The sequence below is a fragment of the Nematolebias whitei genome, chromosome 7, assembly GCF_014905685.2.
Source record: "Nematolebias whitei isolate Nwh7 chromosome 7, NemWhi1, whole genome shotgun sequence".
Lineage (NCBI taxonomy): Eukaryota > Metazoa > Chordata > Actinopteri > Cyprinodontiformes > Rivulidae > Nematolebias > Nematolebias whitei.
The window spans coordinates 47,963,604-47,986,011 of NC_056504.1; the positions used below are offsets into that span (position 1 = coordinate 47,963,604).

At 41.0% G+C, this 22,408-nt stretch overlaps 2 protein-coding genes across 3 annotated transcripts in view; one reads left to right on the forward strand and one right to left on the reverse strand.

Annotated features, from left to right (window-relative positions):
* slmapa (sarcolemma associated protein a) overlaps nucleotides 1–8,770 on the reverse strand; it is a 60,195-nt gene extending 51,425 nt beyond the window's left edge. Inside the window, exons 1-2 of one of the 2 annotated variants that reach the window (XM_037678981.1) lie at nucleotides 8,686–8,763; nucleotides 8,151–8,583 (exon numbers count right to left, since the gene is read on the reverse strand). In XM_037678981.1, coding sequence (XP_037534909.1) covers nucleotides 8,151–8,429 — 279 coding nt within the window. In that variant the 5' untranslated portion in view covers nucleotides 8,430–8,583; nucleotides 8,686–8,763. Of the gene's footprint in view, nucleotides 1–8,150 lie in introns of both variants that reach the window. The other variant, XM_037678982.1, reaches the window with a different exon arrangement.
* LOC119412013 (gastrula zinc finger protein XlCGF57.1-like) overlaps nucleotides 1–22,408 on the forward strand; it is a 520,281-nt gene that overhangs the window by 180,698 nt on the left and 317,175 nt on the right. The window lies entirely within an intron of this gene.

The following is a 22,408-nucleotide window of genomic DNA, read 5'->3' on the forward strand; positions in this document are numbered from 1 at the left end:
CCAGGACGGTTGATTTAACGACATTTAATGACACAAACTACTGCGCTGACCGGAATCTAAGCAGAACGCTACTTTTCCATGTCATTCTTACAGATAAACCTGTGTCAAAGGTCAGTGATAGAGAAGCACACAAATTGTTCAGGATGTCGATTTTATTACATTTCTGCATGAGCCTTTGAGCTGCTAAATGCTTAGACATCGTTCCGTCTAACTACAGGACGATATCCAAGATGTCCTTCATGTCCAAAGTGTTAGAAAAGGCTGTTTTTAATCAACTTCAGACCTTTTTAAGATACTCGTGAAATTGGTGGCGCTCCAGTCAAGTTTTAAACCCCGTCATAGCTCTGAGAGAGCGAGTTTTGAATGAACTTCTGTTAAAGGTCGACTCTGGTTGCTCCGTTGTTTTCGTTCCGTTAGATTTAAGCGCTGCCTTTGATACGGTCGATCACATCCTTGTATCAAGACTTGAACATGTAGTTGGTTTCAGCATGGTTCAGTCTTATTTAGCCGACAGGTCGTTTTCTGTTTCCATGAGGGAATACTCTTCTTCCTCGGCTGTGTTTTGTTGTGGTGTACCTCAAGGGTCCACTTTGGGTCCCTTTTTTTTTTATATATATACATGCTGCCTTTGGGATCAATATTTAGAAAGCACAGCATTTGTTTCCATTGCTACGCTGACGACATCCAAATATATTTTTCCTTTTAAATCTGATGTCTCTCTGCCCCACCACACCCTGTTTCTGTCTAAAAGATGTCAAAGACTGGTTCAGTCAGAACTGTCTGACCCTGAATGAAAAAAAATGCTGAAGTCGTATTTGAAAACCAGACTCCTGCCTCTGGATGTGTTGAAATTCTGGGTCCTCTTGCTCTTCATCGCTCCTCTGTGGTCAAGAGACAGTTCTTTTAAACTTGATAAGCAAATATCTGCCAGTTTTTATCAGTTAAGTCAAATAGCCAAAGCAAAATCCAACATCCCTCTTAAAGACCTGAACACTCTCATCCACTCTCATCACCACCAGACTGGACGACTGCAACTCTTTATATGATGGTTTGGAACAATCATCTCTCCATCACCTGCAGTTAGTCCAGAAGCTGCTGCACATCTTTTACCAGGAACTGGAAGACAGGACCACATCATGACCACAGGTCGTGACGTCACGAGCACCGCAGTGTGGCCGCACTGACGGGAGCTCCGCTTCAACTCGATCTTTTTTGTTCCTGCTGTTCTTGTTTTAACTTTTCTTGGGCCTACACTGCACAGCCACGCTACGGGTATGACCGCGACACACTTGGGAGTTTTCTGTGTTGCTGCCTTGCCATCCTGGTTCAGTTCCTGGCCTCCCTCCAGCTTCGGGCTCAGACTCCGACCTGTCATGGCGGTCGCCTCCATGATCCTACACCTGCCTCCACAGACCTGTTCGGCTCCGCTGGGAAACCTTGGATGTTCTCTGTCTGCTGGACCCGGTTCTGGAGGTCAGTCTGTGAGTGCAGCTGCTGCGATCATTATTACCATCAAGCTGCTAACAAGACCACGGTGCTAACAGAACAGAACCATGCTGCTGAAAGAACCTCACTGCTACAGAACCACACTGTAGATGTATTTCTTTTTCACTTTTGGCGCCTTGTATTTTGTATTTTTGCTGCATGCTTTGGTATCTCGTTTCTTTTTGGGGAGTCGAGACGGTTCTTCTCGTCTTCAGCATTTCATTTCATTGACGACCTTGTGTTGATTTTTGCATATGACAAATAAACCAAACCAATCACTCCTGTTTTAGCCGATTTACACGGCTACCTGTTCCTTTTCATATTGATTTTAAGATTCTTTTACCGACTTTTAAAGTTTTAAATGGCTTGGCACCCAGTTACTTAATGGATCTTTTGCATTTTTACAACCCAAACAGAACACTGAGGTCCTCCAGTCGGATGCTTTTAGTGCAGCAAAGGTCAAAACTAAAACGCAGAGGGGATGGGGTTTTTGCTGAGGCAGCCCCGAGACTCTGGAAGAATCTGCCCATTGATATTCATTCTGCGGAGTCCGTACAGTTCTTTAAATCCAGACTAAAAATTCACTTTATGGCCCCGGCTTTTGACTCAAGTTTGGTTTGAGTTCCATCTGAAGCTCTGAAGTTGTTGGTTTCTTGTTTTAATTTGTTTTTAGCCTATTTTTATTTAACTTGTGGTTTTTTTTTTTTATTTATCTTTCATTTATTTTATTGCCGATTTCCTGTTTGTGAAGCACTTTGGTCAATGTGCTGTATAAATAAAGAGACATTGACATTGACTATTAAGACTTCAACACTTGGAAACATTATGGGACAAAGCATTTGTAGATTAAATAAACTGCTGTTGCTCAAAGTAATTCATCAAAAATATATATTTTTTAAATCAAGCACAAACCCAAAGCTCTGAAATGATTTGGTGTTACTCCCCCCTGCAGGGGTGGCCACAGAAAGCCAACTTGCTTGAAAGATTGGGCAACATTTTTTTACACCGGATGCTCTTCCTGACGCAGCCCGGACTCAAACCTGCAGGACTAGCAGACCACAGCGCTGACCACCGAGCCACCGCAGCCTCACACCAAGTTGTAACTGTAATAGAAACTGATTCAATATGAACAAGAATGGGAAAGAGCTCATTTTAAAAGTGGCCAATATTTTAATCCAAACGATAAACGTGCTCACTCTATAGTTTGTCTTAGATCTTCATAATTTCACACATTTTATTCAAAGTCATAGTGGAAGGAAGAATTACGAAACATAACACCTCGTTTATTTCACCGAGTGAGACGTGCTGACAGCCTCCTCTACCATAGTGGTTCCCAAACTGTAGCCCCAGAACCTCCGAGACCACGAGAGAAACCGGGTCTGATCTGAGCTTACAATGATGGCTGCTGCTTAAAATCCATACCGAATTAATTTCTCTAAAGGTCTTTAAATATTCATTCACCAGCTGTTCTGTCAGTTTACCCTTCGTCATAGCGGTCCGTTAAGGTTAAAGTCTCAGCAGGATACGGCCCGTTTCACTTAAAGGCACCAATAAAGATTATAATCTCTCAGTTTCAATCCAGAAGCAAAATAAACACGAACAAATGTGACAAATTTTCTTGTTTATTCTAAGTGGCAAATGCTTTCTAGGCAATTCCTTATGATTAATTAGAAAAACATTCTCAACAAGTTCTAGCTGATACTCACAGAATCACAACAAACAGATGATTAACAGCTTAACTAACTTATTACTTCAGTCAGAACCAATAACACCAGTTATTCTGGATTGCACAGTTTATAAAAGCTGAGCAAAAAAATCATAACAAAATGTGTAAACACGTTTTATTTTAAGTTGTATACATGTTGGATGTGCAGCAGACCAGACAAAAATAGAGAAAATTTTAACTCATTACACTGTTTGTGTTTGTTTGTTTGTTTGCTTGTTTGATTACATGACAGGTTGTTATAAAGTAAAACTGTTGGCTGCTGATTAAGACTAAAACTGCAAACTCATTCAACAAAACGTTCTTACTTAAAGAGGAACTGGCAGTTGTGAGGTAGCGGTTAAGGAAACAAAGGTTGTGAGCGCCTGACTGTGTTCATCACCGTTTCCCTAAAATGAATTCAGCACATACTGAATTTATGAATTATTCTTTAGTAAATGCATATCTACTGCTTTTGATGTCCCAGTTTTAAACTAAAAACTTAAACCAAGATGTTGACAAATTACAGAGCTGTTGCCGTGAATGACTCTCAGCTACTACCGCACCAAGTTTTAGCTCAATATTTGCTGAATCGAAAAACATTTTTGAGTTGGCAACTGTTGACTAGCTGTGGCCTAACTCCAAAAGGTAGAAGGCAAACTGTAGAAGTACAGTGTGCGTCTAATGTCCAGGCAGGAGGTGGAACACCTGGAGAGCTGGTGCAGGAAGAACAACCTTCACATCAATGTGAAGAAGACGAAGGAGATGATTGTGGACTTCAGAAGGAACAAAAACATCTACACCCCACCGAACATAAGAGGATCTGCGGTGGAAGTGGTCTCCAGCTACAAGTACTTGGGTGTGCACCTGAACAACAACCTCAGCTGGAGCAACAACACCACCAGCCTGATGAAGAAAGCTCATCAGAGACTCCACTTCCTCAGGCGGCTGAGACGAGCTGGTCTGGAAGCTCAGTCCTCACCTCCTTCTACAGGTGTGCAGTGGAGAGCATCCTGTGCTCCAGCATCAACGTGTGGCATGGAGGCTGCACAGCTGCAGAAAGAAAAGCTTTGCAGAGAGTGGTGAAGGCTGCACAGAAGATGTTGGAGTCAGCCTCCCCACCATCACAGACATCTACACCTCCAGATGCAGGAAGAGGGCCACCTGCATCATGAAGGACCTCACTCACCCAGCACACACACTTTTTGCCCCGCTCCCCTCAGGCAGGAGGTTAAGGAGCATTAAGTGTAGAACCACTAGACTGAGGAACAGCTTCTACCCTGAGGCTGTTAGACTCATGAATCTCTAACCAGGAGAATCACTGTAATGATACTTTAATTGGAGATTTGTCACTTTATCTGTGCTGCTTATTATCCATGCTGCTGATTTCTTACCCATAATATATTCATACCCATCTGCTCACAACAGACTCATGTTCAGGCTTCTGTTTAATACACTGTATTATATTACATTATTATTTTTTAGTGTATGTCTTAGATCCTTGTATACCGTTTCTTTTTTTTAATATATAGTTTATATTTTTGGGTGTAACTGGTCTGGGACCTTGAGTACACAGTTTTGTTCCACCTCATGCACCACATGTGATATGAATGACTACAAAGAATATTGAACATTAGCTACAACCACACCAGGTTTTAGCCCTCCATCTGTTAATCGTAATAAATTGTGGCCATTTTTGTGTTTTTCATATCGGATGCTGTGTTGACCATCCTGCATTGGGTTGTCTCCAAACAATAATCAGTTGTGGAGGTGCAACCAGTGATTAAATCCATCCGTCCATTATCTTTGCCCGCTTCTTCCTTTTCGGGGTCATGGGGTCACTGGTGCCCATGTCCAGCTATGGACAGGTCTCCAGTCCATCACAGGGACACATAGAGACAAACGAGGTAAACAACCACTCACGCTCTCACTGTCACCTAGGGACAATTTAGAGTCACCAATCAGTCTAACATGTATGTTTTTGTCTGTGGGAGGAAACCGGAGTACCCGGAGAAAACCCACGCATGCACGGAGAGAACATGCAAACTCCACCCAGAAAGGTCCCAGGCTGGGATTTGAACTGGCAACCTTCTCGCTGAGAGGCGCCGCAATGATTAATTCCTCAAAGTTTAATTGCAATCCATCTAGTGGTTTGAGAGATATCTTACTAACAGAACAGACAAATGCAGACATGGGCAAAAGCAGCAGTGAGCAATAACTAAGGCCGGTTAGAATAAATCTAAAGCTTTAATTGAGTCAAAAGTCTAAAATAAAACTTTTTTGTTCATATAAAGAACAAGTTTGTGACCTGAAGTGTGATCAGACAATCAGCAGCGAAGAACAACAAACTTTTAGACTGTCAGCTTCCCAACAGACCACCTCGCCGTCATTACAGACAACTGCTGAACCTGTCTTTACCAAACTTGTGAACTAATCAGACATAAAATAAAATAAAAACCAGAGAAATAACGAGCACTGAAATAATCTGGAGCGGATTGGTGGGATCACACGACGAGACAAAACTTTCCACAAGCTTTGATTTATTTGCAGAGTCAGTTTTCCTCCCAAAGCTACAACAAAGAGGAGGAGGCTCGGCTGTCGGCTTATTCTTGAATATACGATTATTACATGTGTACTGCTTAAAGCGTTATTATGACAAATTAAAATTAGATTTATTAAACAAGAGATGAACGGACAGTGCTGTTTAAAGCTGGTGTCTTAATCAATCGATGCGCTCGTGTTTATTTTTACACGTCATGATTTAACAGCTGTTCAATGTTTGAAGCACCTAAAGCTGCTTCTACCTCCAGAGCAGGAGAAAGTGTCCTCTGGTTTTTAGATAAAGCGGTGTCAATCATTTACGAGCTTTCAGTGACCGGTTTCACTCCACTGAGGTTCAACAGGAGAAGCAAGGACATTTACAGATTCATAAAAAAGCCTGTTTAAATAACCTGTGTCCTATTATTCAATAGAGAACTTACCAATACTTAAAAAAAGTTTATTTTGATTGTGCATAATGTACCAGCTTTAGATTGAAAATGCTTAAATGTGATTAAATCAGAGAATAGATGCGTTTATCCCTGAAGAGAGGAAAGGATGATGCTACTCATGTTGGTATAAATAGCTTATGCTTTGTGTGCGCACACACATGCACACACACATGCAGAGTCCCAGCATGCCGCATAGCAGGGTAATCCTGATGTTCTCAGCCTGTTCAACCAGTTCTCCAAAGAAACTAGACACACAACAGACGCTCCACTGCACAGGTTTAAATCTTAAGACTTATGGATTAAAACAGAACAGGTTAGTGCCACGATAACAATGTTGGATTCGATTCTGGACATCAAAAATTATTTTTCTCTTGTTCAGAACCGGAACAGATCTGCAAAAACAAGCAGATGATAAATAACTGGGGGGAAAAGGCTCGTAAGTCGTTTATCAACTGAACGCAAAGTCTGATCTGAGGTTCGGCCCTTTTTATTTTCAATGTTATTAAAAAATAGATTTCTCCTTCGGTAAATCTGATGGAGACACCTACCCATCATGTCAGAGGCTCACGTGATTCTAACAGTTGTTTAGTCGTGCACACTTCCTGGAAGACACCGCAGACACAGAGCTGTGACGCGTCACCTGAACATATTATCGTACTGTCCCGCTCTTTGTTTGGGTCAAACAAACAACAGTCTGGTCTCCTACTGAGCAAAACTGTTTGGATTTTTTTTACGAGTTCTAGGCAAATAATTCATAATTTCTTAATTATTAAGGATGAACAAGATGATCTTCAGATTTTTATTTTATTGTAAAAAATTTAAGAAAAGGAATGACGGGAAAATTAGGATCAAATCTGACTAACTCAAGTTTAATTATTAATGCATCATTTGGGAAATGGGAGTTTGTTTGCTCAGCGTTTGGATCAGGTCTTAATGGATCATTTTAAATCCCCACCACGATCATTAAAGTACGATGGACTTGGAAAACAACCAGAATCAGATCCTTCAACAGGTCCTGAACCGCCCAGGGAATGCCAAAAGTCCAGTCGGTCTTAACAAATCTAGTTTTTCTTGTGAGTCATACATTCAAGTTCACGCAGCTGAAGGTTGACTCTTCACCGCGACTCGCTGAATCCTGAGTTTGGGACCGAGAGAGCAGCGAGTCGTGCCGACGTGTTCCGAGCCGCCAGCGTTCAAAAATCAGTCTGTTTTGGTGCGCGTGGCTCGGAAAGTGTCGTTCTGGATCGTGTGCATTATCCAATTCAAATCAATTCATTTACACTGCAACTGGACAAAGTGTTGCACACAAAACAACAACTGGAGACAATTAAAACCAACTAAAACATTAATTATAAATAAGATCTGATTAAATAAAAATGCCCATTTCCTAACCGCACCCACCTCAGGTCATTTTGTACCCACCATGGCAGCCGGCCCATGTTTCTGATTTAAGCTACAGTACAATTTAAAAACGTAAACAGGTATATTTAGACCAGTTTTACAATAATTATCATCAAAGGAGAACTCCTGTCCAGGTGTCCAATTAAAGCTCTAGCTCTTCTGAGAAAGGTTTGTGACGCCCGAGACGTCTCGGAGTATTTTGAGAGAAATTGTTGCACTGTTCGTTTTGAGCGTGTCCAAAAAATTAAAGTAACAAGACGACAACCCTCTGACCGCTGTGAGGAAACATTTCAAGACATTTTTAAGTCTTATTTGTAAATACACCTCGACAACTCATCTTCAGCCGATACAGCTTTATGGTGTCTGCTAAACAAAACTGTGTGTGATAATCCTTTTCTGGCACGTCCAACCATCACATCAGCTCATACACAAGGACACTTCTACATGAGCCTAAAGGGGGAGGAGGGTCAGGGTCAACAAATATCAGTGTCGACAAATAAAAAATGGATTTTCATGAATTACAAAACATTTTGTTTATCAGAAACACTGCAGGTTTGACTGCTGCTTCTTACCTTTCCGGTCTTGTGGTCGAACCATACGAGGGCATGATTCCTGGACAGCACCTTGCAGTCGAAGGTGGCGTTGTTCTGGGCCGGCCTGCACCGAGCCACCGACCTGCCGATTTTGACGGGCTCGTCCAGGTACACATGCCGCTCCTGGAATGGGTGCGAGTTGGGTCGGCAGGTGAACACGGCCAGCGCCGAAGGCATTGATTTTGGCTTGAGTGTGTTACTCCAACCAGACACAAGAGACAGATTTTCTTGATCCAGATTGGCAGGGTTTTGATGCATCCCGAAACGAATGAATAACCTACGATATCTACGGCCTGCGCGTGCACGCAGACCTCTAAAGTTGTGTAATCTTCTAGGCACTAGTTGATAAGCATTGTCCAACGTACACACTCAGGACTACACAGCTTCCCCACGTTGAATCAACAAGACTCTCCTGCGTTTGACAAAAAATAAAAATCAAACCAACAGGTGTAAAAAAACAGAAGACATTCCTTTTTCCACTGACTCCTCACTAGAGCTACATAACGACACTTACATGTGACAGCCAACACTATGTACAGACCAAGGTGCCATGTGTCAAGACATACATGACTGAGAAAAGCCCTGACGGTGCGGGAAACAGCCCCTCACGTCCATCAAACTACTCAAGCGAGTGGAACCAGTTATGTTGCCCAACTTGATCTTGTTCAGTCCTCCTGAGCAGCAGGAGCTCACGCCAACACTTTAAGCTGCAGATGAGTGGACCTGTTCAATGTCTGGGCGCTGCAGCGGCCAGGACAGCCACACCGCGCCGGTGCTAGCCGAGTGTCACCTGCGGGCTCTTCGTCATTCGGAGCATGATAATCTGGGTGACCTTGTTGCCCTGATACAGGGAGTTACCACCCGCTTTACAAAAAAAATAAAACAAAACACAACCAAAAGATCGCTAACGACACCTAGAACGACTGAAAGCCAGAAACAACCCTGCTGGTTAGTTAATGTTGGCCAGCTAAAGCAGTTCAGCGTCCACTTTGTTTGGATTAGAGCTCCAGACACACCGAGCCGGGCTGAACCGGGGATTAGCGGCTCGTCTTGAACAACTAAGATGCTAATTGAAGCGCTAAGACTCGGCCAGCGTTTCCTGGCGCAGGACCAAGCAGGCTAATGAGGCTAGGCTAATGAGTGCTGACAAAGTTACCATTCAGGTCCTCAAACGTTTTCTCCGCGCCCTTCTCAACCAGTTCGCTTACCGAAGGGAAGCGGTATGCCATGCTCGTCTCCGGTGAAAACAAAAACGGCGAAGCGGCGCGTGTTCGGCCACAGCGGAGCCCCGAAGGCGAGCGTTAGCATGAAGGCGAGCTAACTAGCAGCTAGCCGGCTAACTGACAGCCAGCGGAGGGAGACGCGGAAAAATCGGGTGAGTTTCTGGACTGCGGCTCTCCGCGCATCGCACCAACGCGATTATCTTTCCGGGGAAAAGCCCACGGAGGCCACCGGTTGCGCTGTCGTCGTCTATCGCAGTCCAAGGCGTGTTCGCCGTGGTGGGTTTGTGCCACAGCCGCCGCCTCCCGGCAGTTCTCTAGAAGGAAGGTAGAAGAAGTTGTCCTCCTCCGCAAGTCCCCGCCGCCATACTGAAACTGGAGAGCAGACAGGCGTGATGCGTTCACGGCCAGACTCACGTCGACTAGACGGGCGTGGTGCGTTCACAACCCGAGTTGCATCAGCAGAACTGATGATAAATACACCCAGTGTGGCGAAAAAGTAAAGTAGACCAGGGGTTCTCAAAGTTTTGGGGGACCCCTTACAGGGGAGAAAAAGTTTCATGGACCCCTCATAACCCTCATGTTTATTAAATGTTCCTGTTTTTAGTTTTCTACATTCGCCTTATTATTAGCTGTTTTGCTATTTTTTGCCATCTTATTTTTAATTTGTTTAAAAAAATAATCTGTATGCCTCTTATATGATTGTTGTTGTTGTCATCTTTCTTTGTTGAAACCAGGTCTCTCTTGTAAATGAGTCCTCGAGGCTCAATGGGATTGACCTGTCTAAATAAAGGTTGAATGAATGAAAATCAATCAACCTTTATTTCTACAGGTTAATCCCATTGAGCCTCGAGGACTCATTTACAAGAGAGACCTGATTTCAACAAAGAAAGATGACAACAATGGACAACAGCAACAACAATAAGCAATTATAAAAACTCATACTACAGTTTTTTTTTTTTTTGTTTTTTTTTTAACAAATAGGATGGCTAAAAGGAAAAAGGTAACAAAACAAAAAAACAGCTAGATTCCAAGACAAATGTAGAAAACTAAAAACAGGAACATGTCTGCATTGGACCCTGCCAGGAGTCCAAAAGATTCTTAAAGCCATTTTCTTCAGTTTGACTCTTTAATGCAGTGGAAATATTTGTGTAACATAAATATTTAAGACCTGTTCTTTAATAGTGTTAATACAATTTTTATACTTTTAAACATGGAGTGTTTTTCATTCAAGACGCACTTACTTTAATTTAAAAAAAATCTTAATTTCAACTTCCAAAAATTACAGTGTTGAGAAAATTAACAGTATCGAAAACCACTTTAAAACTTTACCTATTCACACAATGAAAATAATGAATGTATTGCCAATTATTTGAATTATTACATACAACTATTTACATAAGACTGAACAGAATCAGAACAGCAGTAGTCAAACCAAGTAACGGGGCTTCATTTGTAAACCGATCGATGCCGGAACACAAATAGCAGGCGGGCCGGTGGGGGCCTGGGATCCTCCCCCAGAAAATGTTGAATAAAGTATGTGATTTCCTGCAATCTGGTGTATTTTAACAGGTTGTTAAACATTTACGTGCTTGTAAAAAATATTTAAATGTATATATTTATTTATTTATTGCGGACCCCCTCGCTGATCCTGGGGGGTCCAGTTTGAGAACCACTGAACTAGACATACATGGCAGAAGACAGACAGGTAGAAAAAAAGAAATCCATCTTAACAATGTTTAATTTAACACTAAAGGTTTTCTGTTTTTTACGTTTTTTTGGAAACGCTGTGCTTCTTTAGCTATTCGTTTATGAAAACGTTCAGAAAGTGGGTGCTATCAGTTTGTTACTTTTAGCTTTTAACTAGCCTTTTGCTACTTTTAGCTACCATTCTACTTTAAATTTTGCTCAGCTTTTTGATACAATTAATAGTTTTTTGAGACTTTTAGCTTCTCTTATGATACTTCTGCTCCTTTTGTTTTTTCTTTTAGCTTTAACAGCTCAGTTTCAGCTTTTTCAGCAAACTTCAGCTGTCATTCAGCGCGCAGCATTTTTACAGAAGATGCCATTTTTGTAGTTTTTACTGATCCTGAGGTCAAGCAGCAAAAGATTTGTGAGGATATTAGTCGTTAGGCGCTCATGTTTGTGTTATGAAACGTTGAGCTTTTGATCATCTATAGACATTTTAAAAACTAAAATATATGTTGATGGTAAAATACAGGCTGTTTATTTTTTGCATGAAACCACGTAAATTAAAAAAATAAAAAAATAAATAAAAGTGTAAAACCACCCCACTGCTTACAGTGAGATGCAAACTGCAATTACCATTAGTGGGCTTTAAGCAGGTGACAGGTTGATGAGGAGTGGGGCAGCTTAAAGGGGAGTGGGGCGTGGTGACATAAGAGGAGATCAAATTCTGCTCATGGCTCGAGAAACGTTCTGCTGTGTTCTGGTGAGCCGACAGCTGAGACTAAATCCATTCTGGAGAGACGATGGAACAGCAGACAGAGTCAGAGCGGTTTTATTGTCACTTCAGCTACGTACAAGTACACGCTGAAATGAAACGTGCAAAGTGCAAAACAATACAACACAGTGCACACAACAGAACGATAAATACAAACAGACCTAAAACAAAAAGACATCTGACCTCATCTAAACAAGTCATTAAGAGACACACGTGTTGATAGTAGTAGGTGGTACTTTACGTGAGGTAGAACGTTCTGAAATGTGGTTAGCAGCACAAAGTTTGTTCTTTTTATAGCAGTAGAGATAAAAACTGTGCGCGGTGCCAAAATGCAAAAACTTGAGCATATTACAAAAACATGCAAGTAGAGAAGTCACAAACAGTCCAACGCATTTAGGTTGCGAGAGCACAACAAGCAGTACTCTCACACATTTTTTCATTCGTTCAACCTTTATTTAGACAGGTAGATCCCATTGAGCCTCAAGGACTCATTTACAAAAGAGACCTGATGTCAATAAAGAATGATGACAACAATGGACAGTTATAAAAAGTCATACAATTTATTTATTTATTTTAATAAATAAGATGGCTAAAAATAAGAAAAGTAACAAAAAACAGCTAGATTCTAAGGCGAATGTAGAAAACTAAAAACAGGAACATGTCTGCATTGGTCCCTGCCAGGAGTCCAACAGATTCTTAAAGCCACTTAGAGAGGTCAAGGTCAAGAGCTTCAATTGTTTTTGTAAGATATTCCAGGAAACAGGAGCGGATTAGGAGAAGGCCCTTTTGCCTAGTTCAGTTCTCACTGAGGGAACACTGCAGGTAATGATGTCCTGAGAGCGCACGCCGTAGCTGCACTCACGCAGAGACATGTAGGAGGAGATGTATGAAGGCAGCAGACCAAGAAGTGATTTAAAGATAAAAATGTACCAGTGGGAGAGTCTGCGTGAAGTTAATGATGACCAGTTCCGACATTCTTCAGCAGGATATTTAGAAGCATAAAGAAGAAGTGGGCCGTTGATTGTTGGCAGGTCTGAGGCTGAACCAAGGTGCTGGCTGATCATCAGCCTGCTTGGAAAAAACCAGCGTGAAGGGTGAAAGAAGGACCGAGCAAGTGTCAAAACCTTCAATAATCCAGACCTTCAAGCTGCTTCCTCCTCTGAAGTCTGATCCTGTGTCATGTGCAGGACTTCCCTGGTCCTGGTCTCTGCAGGCGTCCTCAGCTCTCCTGCAGAGCAAGCAGCAGACCAGCCGTCTCTGTGCCACAGTCTGAATGTTACGTGACGTTTAAGTTCAAGTCGAGTTTATTGTCACATGTGGTACATGAGGTGGAATGAAATTATGTACTCAGAGTCCCAGTTACAGCCAAAAACAGCTAAATATAAAGTATAAAAAGAAACAGTAAATAAGGATCTAAGATATACACTAAGATAAACATCAAACGAACGCCAAACAGTACAATAAATTAATTCATTCAATCTTTATTCATGCAGGTTAATCCCATTGAGTCTCAGGGACTCATTTACAAGAGAGACCTGATTTTTTTTTTTAACAAAGAGTGAAGACAACAGTTGACAACAATCGACAATCATAAAGGATGCATACAAATTGAGAATAACAAGTGAAAATAAAATGGTATTTAAAAGAAAATGTAACCAAAAAATAATTTAAAAAACCAGCAAGATTACGAGGCAGTGAACTCAGCAGATGTTTGAAGCCACTTAGAGAGGACAAGGTCGAGAGCTTTAGATCTTTTTGCAAGATATTCTAGGAAACAGGAGCGGAGGAGGAGAAGGTCCTTTTGTCAGTCCGCAGTGAGGGAACACTGCAGGTAATAATGTCCTGAGAGCGCACGCTGTAGCTGCACTCACGCAGTGACATGTAGGAGGAGAAGAAGGCAGCAGACCAAGATTTAAAGATGAAAATGTACCAGTGAGAGAGTCTGCGTGAAGTTAATGATAATAATAATCCAAGATGAACGCTAAACACTAATGTAAAGCAATACGTCGTAACAACAGCAGCCGAACATGAGTCCGTTGTGAGCAGATGGGTATGAATGAATACAACAGCGTGAGATAATCAGAAGCAGAAGATCAGCAGCATGGATGGATAATCAGCAGCACAGATAAGTCACATATCACCAATTAAAGTGGCATTACAGTGATTTTCATTAGAGTGATTTAACTGGATCTTACTGAGTGAATGCTGAGTCAGCATCTACACTTTTCTATTTTTTAAGTTTCTGTTTATTTATTTATTTTTTCATTGTAACAAACTTTTCATAGTTTATGCTGTTTTAGCCATTCATTTAAATAACAAATATTCAGCTAATTCAGGACATGGGTGCTATGACTTTTAGTTTTTGTAACTTTTATACTTTTTAAAATATCAAACTTTTCTATTTTTTATGAATATTTACTCATAAAACACATTGAGATCTCAATGAATCCTTCAAAAACATTTTGAAGTCTGCTTCGGCGTACTTACTTTAATTTTGTCTTCTTATGCGACTTTTAGCTTTTGGCTACAGTCCTGCTACTTTTAGCTGGCTAGCCTTATGCTACATTTCAGCTAATGTTTTGCTATTTTTAAAAAGCATTGTACTTTTATATTATATTTCAACTAGCCTTTTACTACATCTATCTTTTAGCTATCCCTTTTCTACTTTTATATTTTAGCTTTTAACTATATTTTTATATTACGTTTGTCTTTAAGCTACAGCTCTGCTACTTTTAGCTTCTAGCTAGTCTTTTGCTAGGTTTTAGTTAAAGTTTTGCTACTTCTAACTACTTATCTATCTACTTACCCTTCAACTAAACTTGCTACTTTTAGGTTCTGTTTCACTTCAGCAGCCTTTTGCTACTTTCATATTTTAGCTAGCTTTTGAGCACTTTTAGCTTGTAGCTGCTGTTTTGCTACTTTTGTGTTTTAGCTAGACTCTCAGCTTCTAGCTACTATTTAACTTTTCCCTAAACTTTTGTTACTTTGATCTTTTAGCTAGTGTTTGGCTTCTTTTAGCCTTAACAGCTCGGTTTTTGTTTCTTCAGCTATGAAAAATGTTTTGTGTGTGTTTAGCTTCTTTGAGCAGTTTGACATCACTGAGTCCAGTGAACAGAATCGGTGTCACAGAAACGAGCTTCTCTGGAGCACGTTCCATATGAAAACATCGTTTTATGGATTTATATTTACCGCGGTTTGTTTTTAGAGTGCTGTTTTATTGTCCGTTCATTTAGTCTGTTTTATTTTTGCACAGTATCAATAAGAATATTTACAAAAAACATTTATAAAATGTTTTCATTTAACCCCCCGAATGTTTGCAACATCAGCTGATTAGGAGTTTGTTATGAAATCTAACCATTGTTAAACTAAATGTTTTAAGACCGTTTTATTTATTTATTTTTGTTTACCTGAACGCTGTCCTGTTTATCTGTGCTGCTGATTATCCATGCTGCTGATCTTATGCTGCTGATTATCTCATGCTGCTGTATTCATTCCTACCCATCTGCTCACCACAGACGCATGTTTGGGCTGCTGTTGTTGCGCCGTATTATTTTACATTATCAGTGTTTAGCGTGTATCAGATCCTTATTTACTGTTTCTTTTTATAATTTATATTTAGCTATTTTTGGGTGTAACTGGGACCCTGTGTACACAATTTCATTCCACCTCATGTACCACATGTGATGAGAATGACAATAAAATAGACTTAGTGAATACAAACATGTTTCTTTTATGCTCCAGTTGATTTTAACATTTAATGAATTTCTTTGTTAAATTTTAAAGAAGGTAATTTAAGACTATAAGAGACACCACACATGATGTGTTTTGTTTTAGTTTTCTGTTTTTGCTTCTTAAAACTTGGATTTATGTCGAGACCATCAGAGCGTTTGTATTTCCTCCAAGATTGCAGCCCGGGATGTTTCATCCATCTGTCTGCTCAGGGAAGGAGCTATTAAAGGATTTAAATAAAGCTGATTTTCTGCTTTGGGCCTGACTCAGACTGAACCCCGCACTAGAACTGACGGAAAGATCCATTCAATTATGGGACTTGAAGTTTGCTCTGGGGATTTGAAAGGGGACAATGTAGATCCGGCGGAACAGACAGGAGAAGGTGTTGGTTTTCCACTGTAGATTAAAATAAATTAAAACATTAAAAATAAAAATATAAGCCACTGTTAAATTGGATTAACTGTTGAGTCACAGTAAACACAGATTACATGAATCATGACCAAGATTTGCAGAATTTAAAAAAGACAACAGCAAGTTTTCTAATGATCAGACTTGAATACATTTTCATGGATTTCAATAAACTTTAATAAATAACTGTTTTAGAATTATATTTTTAAATAAATTACTGTCCTTATAAAATTATCTTTATGTATTTTAAGTGTTTTTTCTGTTTATTATTATTTTTAATTTAGATTGTAAAAAAACAAACAAACTTGAATTAGTTTTTCTCCCGTTGAACTATTTTCTATTAATGATTTTTTTTAATTACAAAAATATGGAAATTAGCAAAAAAATCAGGAAAAAGATGACAGGGAATTGCAACAAAAATAAATCAGAAATTAAATTAAAAACAACAAAAATAGAGTTATAACAGCACTTTTATTTGGGGTTTGAGATTTTTTTTAAAGTAAGCTACTTGTTAAATTACAGAAACCAAAAAGAAGATTTAGTTAAATTATATTTAGTCTGTAATATAAGTAATTATAATGTCTGTATATTATGTTAATATTATATATTATATTAATAAAATCATGGGAGACAAATGGGAGATAAAGTTAGAAAGGGCAGACTGAGATGGTTTGGACATGTCCAGAGAAGGGACAGTGGTTTGGACATGCCCAGAGAAGGGACAGTGGTTTGGACATGCCCAGAGGAGGGACAGTGGTTTGGACATGTCCAGAGAAGGGACAGTGGTTTGGACATGCCCAGAGGAGGGACAGTGGTTTGGACATGTCCAGAGAAGGGACAGTGGTTTGGACATGTCCAGAGGAGGGACACTATTGGTGGAAGGATGTTAGAAATGCAGCTGCAAGGAAAAAGACAGAGGAGATGCAGTTAAAGAGGACACGGAGGTCGTTGGAGTGAGGACAGAGGACAGAGTGAGATGGAGGAGGATGACTCGCTGTAGCGACTCCTGAAGAGGGAAAAGTCGAAAGAAAAAGAAGAAGATATTAATAATCTAATAATTTTCAGTCAGGTCATCTGTGCGTTTGTTGTTTTTTTTTTTTTGTTTTTGTTTTTTTTTTGGGGGGGGGGGGGGTTGTGCTGAGATGTTTCACCTTCCATCCAGAAGGCTTCATTAGTCTGAAGAAACAACAAGCAACAAAACTGCTTCTCCCCCAACAGCTTACTCCAAAGTGGAATAAACCAGTTATGTTGGTGCTAAGATGGTCTCTGAGGCACGTCCTCTCATCCGGTGCCCGCCCTCTCCCTCGTCGACAGTCATGTCAACCTGGTTCAAAACACCAAAGTCCATGCTCAATAATCTAGGTATAAAATCCAACAATTTTCAGTCAGGTCATCAATTTTCAGTCAGGTCATCTGGACGGTTTCTTTTTTTTTTTTTGTGCTGAGACGTTTTGCCTTCCATCCAGAAGGCTTCATCAATCAGATCAGATATTAATAAGACGATACTAAAATTTTGTCCAAAAAAGAGATTAGTAAAAAAAAAAATCTGGCTTTTTAAAAGTAAAAAATAAAAATCCATGAGACTAACCTGTTTAAATAAAGGTTAAATGAACGAAGAAGAAAAAAATGCTGGGACAGTCACGTTGCTACGTGATGACGTCACACGTTTTTCTCTGACGTCACTACGCTTCTACTCCGATGCTAATTGTTAGCTATGTAGCTGGTTTCTGTTCTGCGACTTTTCCGTCTTCGTTCTCCGAAGAGAAGACTGTCGGGCACAAACTAACTTGGGACACCGTTAAAATTATCCACAGCGTCCGTGTCGGGCCGCAGCGATGGCTCTCCAAGGCCCAGAGGAAGTGGGGGAGCAGGTTGAAGAGCCGGAGGATCTGGACGATCAGGACGCTAGTAGCATCTCTCCGGCCGAGGAGATAACTCTCCCGCCCGGGGCCGGCGGCGACGAGGAGCCGGTGGCGGCTTTCTTACTCCCGTGGGACCGCTTCTCCGCCTGGCTGCACTGCATCTGTGTGGTCGGCTTCGACCTGGAGCTGGGACAGGCGGTGGAGGTGAGGCTGGCTCACGTTTTACCGCGGCGACAAATGTTAAAGTTAGAAGTATAGAGTATTTGGGAGAGTTGTACAAAAAACTCCTTTTGTGATTTCTTTGGTTATTTTACGTGAAGGGGAAAGGGCAAAAAACTGGTTGCGAAGTTATTGATTTATTATTATATTTGCATGTTAAAATGCCAATTTTCCTGAAGTTAGCTTGGTCCAACAGCCTCGATATCACTGTTTTAGTTTCACAAGGAGGGTTATTGTTTTTAACCCATCACTTTTTCCAGATTTATACATTTCTCTAATGTTTTTCAACTTGAACACGGTTCCATTACGTTTGTTTTCTCAGTCCTACCAAGTTCTCCTTGTAATTTAATTAATTAATTATGCAGCACAAACCTCTCAACCTGGTGGCACGAGCTCCTGCCTTATGATAAGTGTTTATTTGTCCTCCAGGTGATTTATCCTCATCATTCCAAACTGTCGGAGAAAGAGGTGAGTCAAACTTGATCAAAATGAACTTCTTTAAACACACACACTGTATTTTCTTATGGTCCAAGTCATAGAAATGACACAGGATTTGGCAGATCATTATATTATAAAAAAGAAACTATCCAGATGACCCGACTGAGAATTATTGGATTTGGTACCTGGATGATTGAGCATGAACTTTGTTGCCTTGAACCACTTTGGTTGTGGCTGCCTGGGAGGAGTCGACGAGGGACAGGACGGCCCCCAGCAACCATCTTAGCTCCAGCAAACTGGTTGGTCCACTTCAGGAGTTTACTCTTGGTGGGGAAACAGTTTACTGGAACTCCTCTGACTGATGAAGCCCTCTGGATAGAGGGCGAAACGTCAATAAAAAAGAAACTGTCCACATGACCTGACTGAGAATTATTGGATCATTATGTTTAATTTTAAACGTCTGTTTCAAAAGTCAAGCTCGTTCTTGGTGTGGGTTAGATTCCATCGGGGGTGTTCCTCGTCTCGCATCCCGTTTGTGATGTTCATGGACAGGATCTCAAGGAGCAGTGAGGAGGGCGTCTGGTTTGGGAGCCTCGGGCTTTTGTTGATGCTTTTTGAAGATGATGTGGTTTTGTTGGCGTCTTCGGGTCGTGACCTTTAGCGTGCACTGGAGTGGTTCACAGCTGAGTGTGAAGCAACTGGGAGGACAGTCGGTCTCTTCAAGTCAGAGGTCATGATTCTCAACTGGAAACGGGTTCAATGCTCCATGAGGGTCAGGGAGAGTTTTTGCCTCAGGTGGAGGACTTCTAGAATCTGGACATGTTGTTCCTGAGTGATGGGAGGTTAGAGATGGATTATTGGATGGGGGCCTTGTCTTCAGAGGGCATTGCTTCAGTCAGTCGTGGTGAAATAAGAGTCGAGTTGAAAGGCGAAACTCTGAATTTACTGGTTCGTCTACTTTCCAACCCTCACATGGTCATAGGGTTTGGAGCATGAACAAAATAATTAGATCCTGGAAACAAGCAGCCAAAATGACCTTCCTGGGCTCAGCCTTGGAGACGGGGTGATTCTGGCAGATCCTGATCACCACTCCATGGTGAGTTCAGGTTGCTTCCATCTGGACGCAGGTATCTGCTGCCCAGATGTGGGACGAACAGACCGACTCATTTATCCCTGTAGAGATCAGGTTCTCATGGAACCGTGATGATCTCTGCACTGTTACTTTAATGTCTCGTATGGATGTTTTATGTGCCTGACTGTGAAGCAAATTGCCCCTCGGGAATAATAAAGATTCTTGAACTTGAGGAGCTTCGTCATCCGGGGGGGCTCAGCGTAGAGCTGCTGCTCCTCTGCATCGAAGGGAGTGTCAGCTGTGGTGGTTCAGACATCTGACAGGATGCCTCCTCAACGCCTCCTTTTAGGTTTTTTTGGGCTGTTCTCACTGGGAAGAGGCCCCAGGGCCGACCCAGAATTCACTGGAGGGATATATCTTCTGTCACCTTGAACGCCCCAGGAGGAGCTGAGAGAACGAGGTCTGGGTTTCTGTGCTTGACTTGTTGCTTCTGTGACCCGACCACAGATTAGCAGAGGAAGAATGATCTTTGTGTAAATCAGCCTGAACTGACATGTTAAATAAATGCTTTATTTATTTATTTTTTTAGAAAACAAGCATCTGCTACCTTTCCTTTCCCGACTCCAACTCAGGTGAGTTTCCAACTTTTCTGTTAAACTGATCTGACTTTTTTTTTTGTGCAGCAGAACCAGAACCCTTCTGAGCTCTTGATTATTTTACAGGGACGTGTAAAGCTTTAGGGTGAGGTCACACTACAAGTGTGTTCATAAAACTGTGTACACATGCTGACTGACACTGGTTCTGAACAGCCACGATGAAAAGCACCTTGTTGTGGAAACGGGACCGTTCTGGTGTTGGAACTGGTTGCAGGAACAAAAATGACAAAAGTGTATTTTATTTAAAAAACAAAATATCTGGCAGTGCTCAAAGGTAAATTCATGAACGTCTTTCTATAGGAGTGGTCATTTGTTTCCACTACAGGAGATATTTTGCTAAGTTACTGTGTTTTACCAGAACTGACTGTGTCAGATGATAAAAAATAAAGTTTCACTTTTATTTTAAACGTGTATTCAGCGTTTGATCTTTGCATGCATCACACAGTGTCTCTGAAAATACTTGAAATAATCTAAAAAAGTTAAATCTGCTCCTCTGGACATTCAAAAAACAAAACAAAAAATCAATGTAGAAACGTTTCGTCTTTCATCCGAAAGACTTCTTCAGTCTGAGGTGCTGCGTTCAGCTCAGTCTTATAAACAGCTCCTTCTCACAGTGGATCGACACTGAGCTGAACGCAGCACCTCAGACTGAAGAAGTCTTTTGGATGAAAGACAAAACAATTCTACAATTTGTTTTTTTTTTGTTTTTTTGAATGTCCAGAGGAGCAGATTTAACTTTTTTAGATGTTTCTACCTGGATTATTGAGCGTGCATCAGGATACTTGAAATAATGACAAAACAAAAAAGGCACGAACTGGTTTATTAACACACACACACACACGCGCACACACGCGCACACACACACACACACATGCAAACTGCTGTGGGATCAGGTGTGAACCAACAGTATTAGTTTTCCTTACAGTTTGTATTTTTGTTAAGTTTGAGTCAGCAGGAGGTGAGAACGAGGAACATGCTGCCATCAGATTGACGACAGATTAGGACTAAACACTTTTAGCACTTGTACTGTACGTATGTGTACATGTATATATATATATATATGTACATACGTACACACACACACACTGTAGGCGTGCATTAGACTCGGACCCTGAACTGCTCGTTTTTCCTCTTTCCTCCTCTTGTTTGATTTGGTCTCGCGTCTCGACAGAACTTGTCACTTTCTGAGTTTCTAAATTAAAAGCGACGCAGGATCCGTTGGGTTCGCTCTCCAACTCTTCGGGTTAAGCTAAAAACTGTCGCTGTGATGTTTTGTAGCTGAAGCTGTTTTGAAATAAATAAAAAAAATAGCTGAAATATAAAAAGTTAAAATAAACAAAATTAAACGCATTAGGACGATTATATTCTTACGGTTGCTTAAGTTACTGTGCAGCAGAACAAATGAATTATTTTTTAACTCTCATTGAAGCGCTTCAGTTTTGATGGAGCTCGTGTGCTCAGCGTGTGTATGGTGAATGACTCTCAGCTACTACCACATCAATGTTTAGCTCCTAATCTGTAAAACTGCCGGACTTATGGACATTTTAAGGTCAGCTGGCTGTGGCAGGATAACTCCAAACTCAATCAGTTTCAGAGGAAAATGATTAATTTCATTAAAATCCAGTGCTTCGTGAGATATTTTGCTAACAGACACACGACCACTCCCCTCGTTCAGCTTGTACCGAGGGTGAGGTTTAGGCAACAAACATTTGTTACGTTCTGCGGTTCCAAACTAAAATCCCGCAACGTGTTTTACTCCGTCCATTTGCAGACGACTCAGACACACAACATTTCTACACAACATCTCACACACACGAAGACAAAATAAACAAATAATACAAGAGCACACACGCTTTAAAAATGTTAAATCGGTTCAGAGTGGTTGCTCAGCTCCGGTGTTCTTGAACGCCACCCGACAGCATGACGTCACGTAGTTTCAGCTCTTAGGAAGTGTGTGTGTTTGTGATGAAGTGTGTGTGTGTGTGTTTGTGATGAAGTGTGTGTGTGTGATGAAGTGTGTGTGTGTGTGTGATGAAGTGTGTGTTTGTGTTTGTGATGAAGTGTGTGTGTGTGATGAAGTGTGTGTGTGTGATGAAGTGTGTGTTTGTAATGAAGTGTGTGTGTGTGATGAAGTGTGTGTTTGTGATGAAGTGTGTGTTTGTGTTTGTG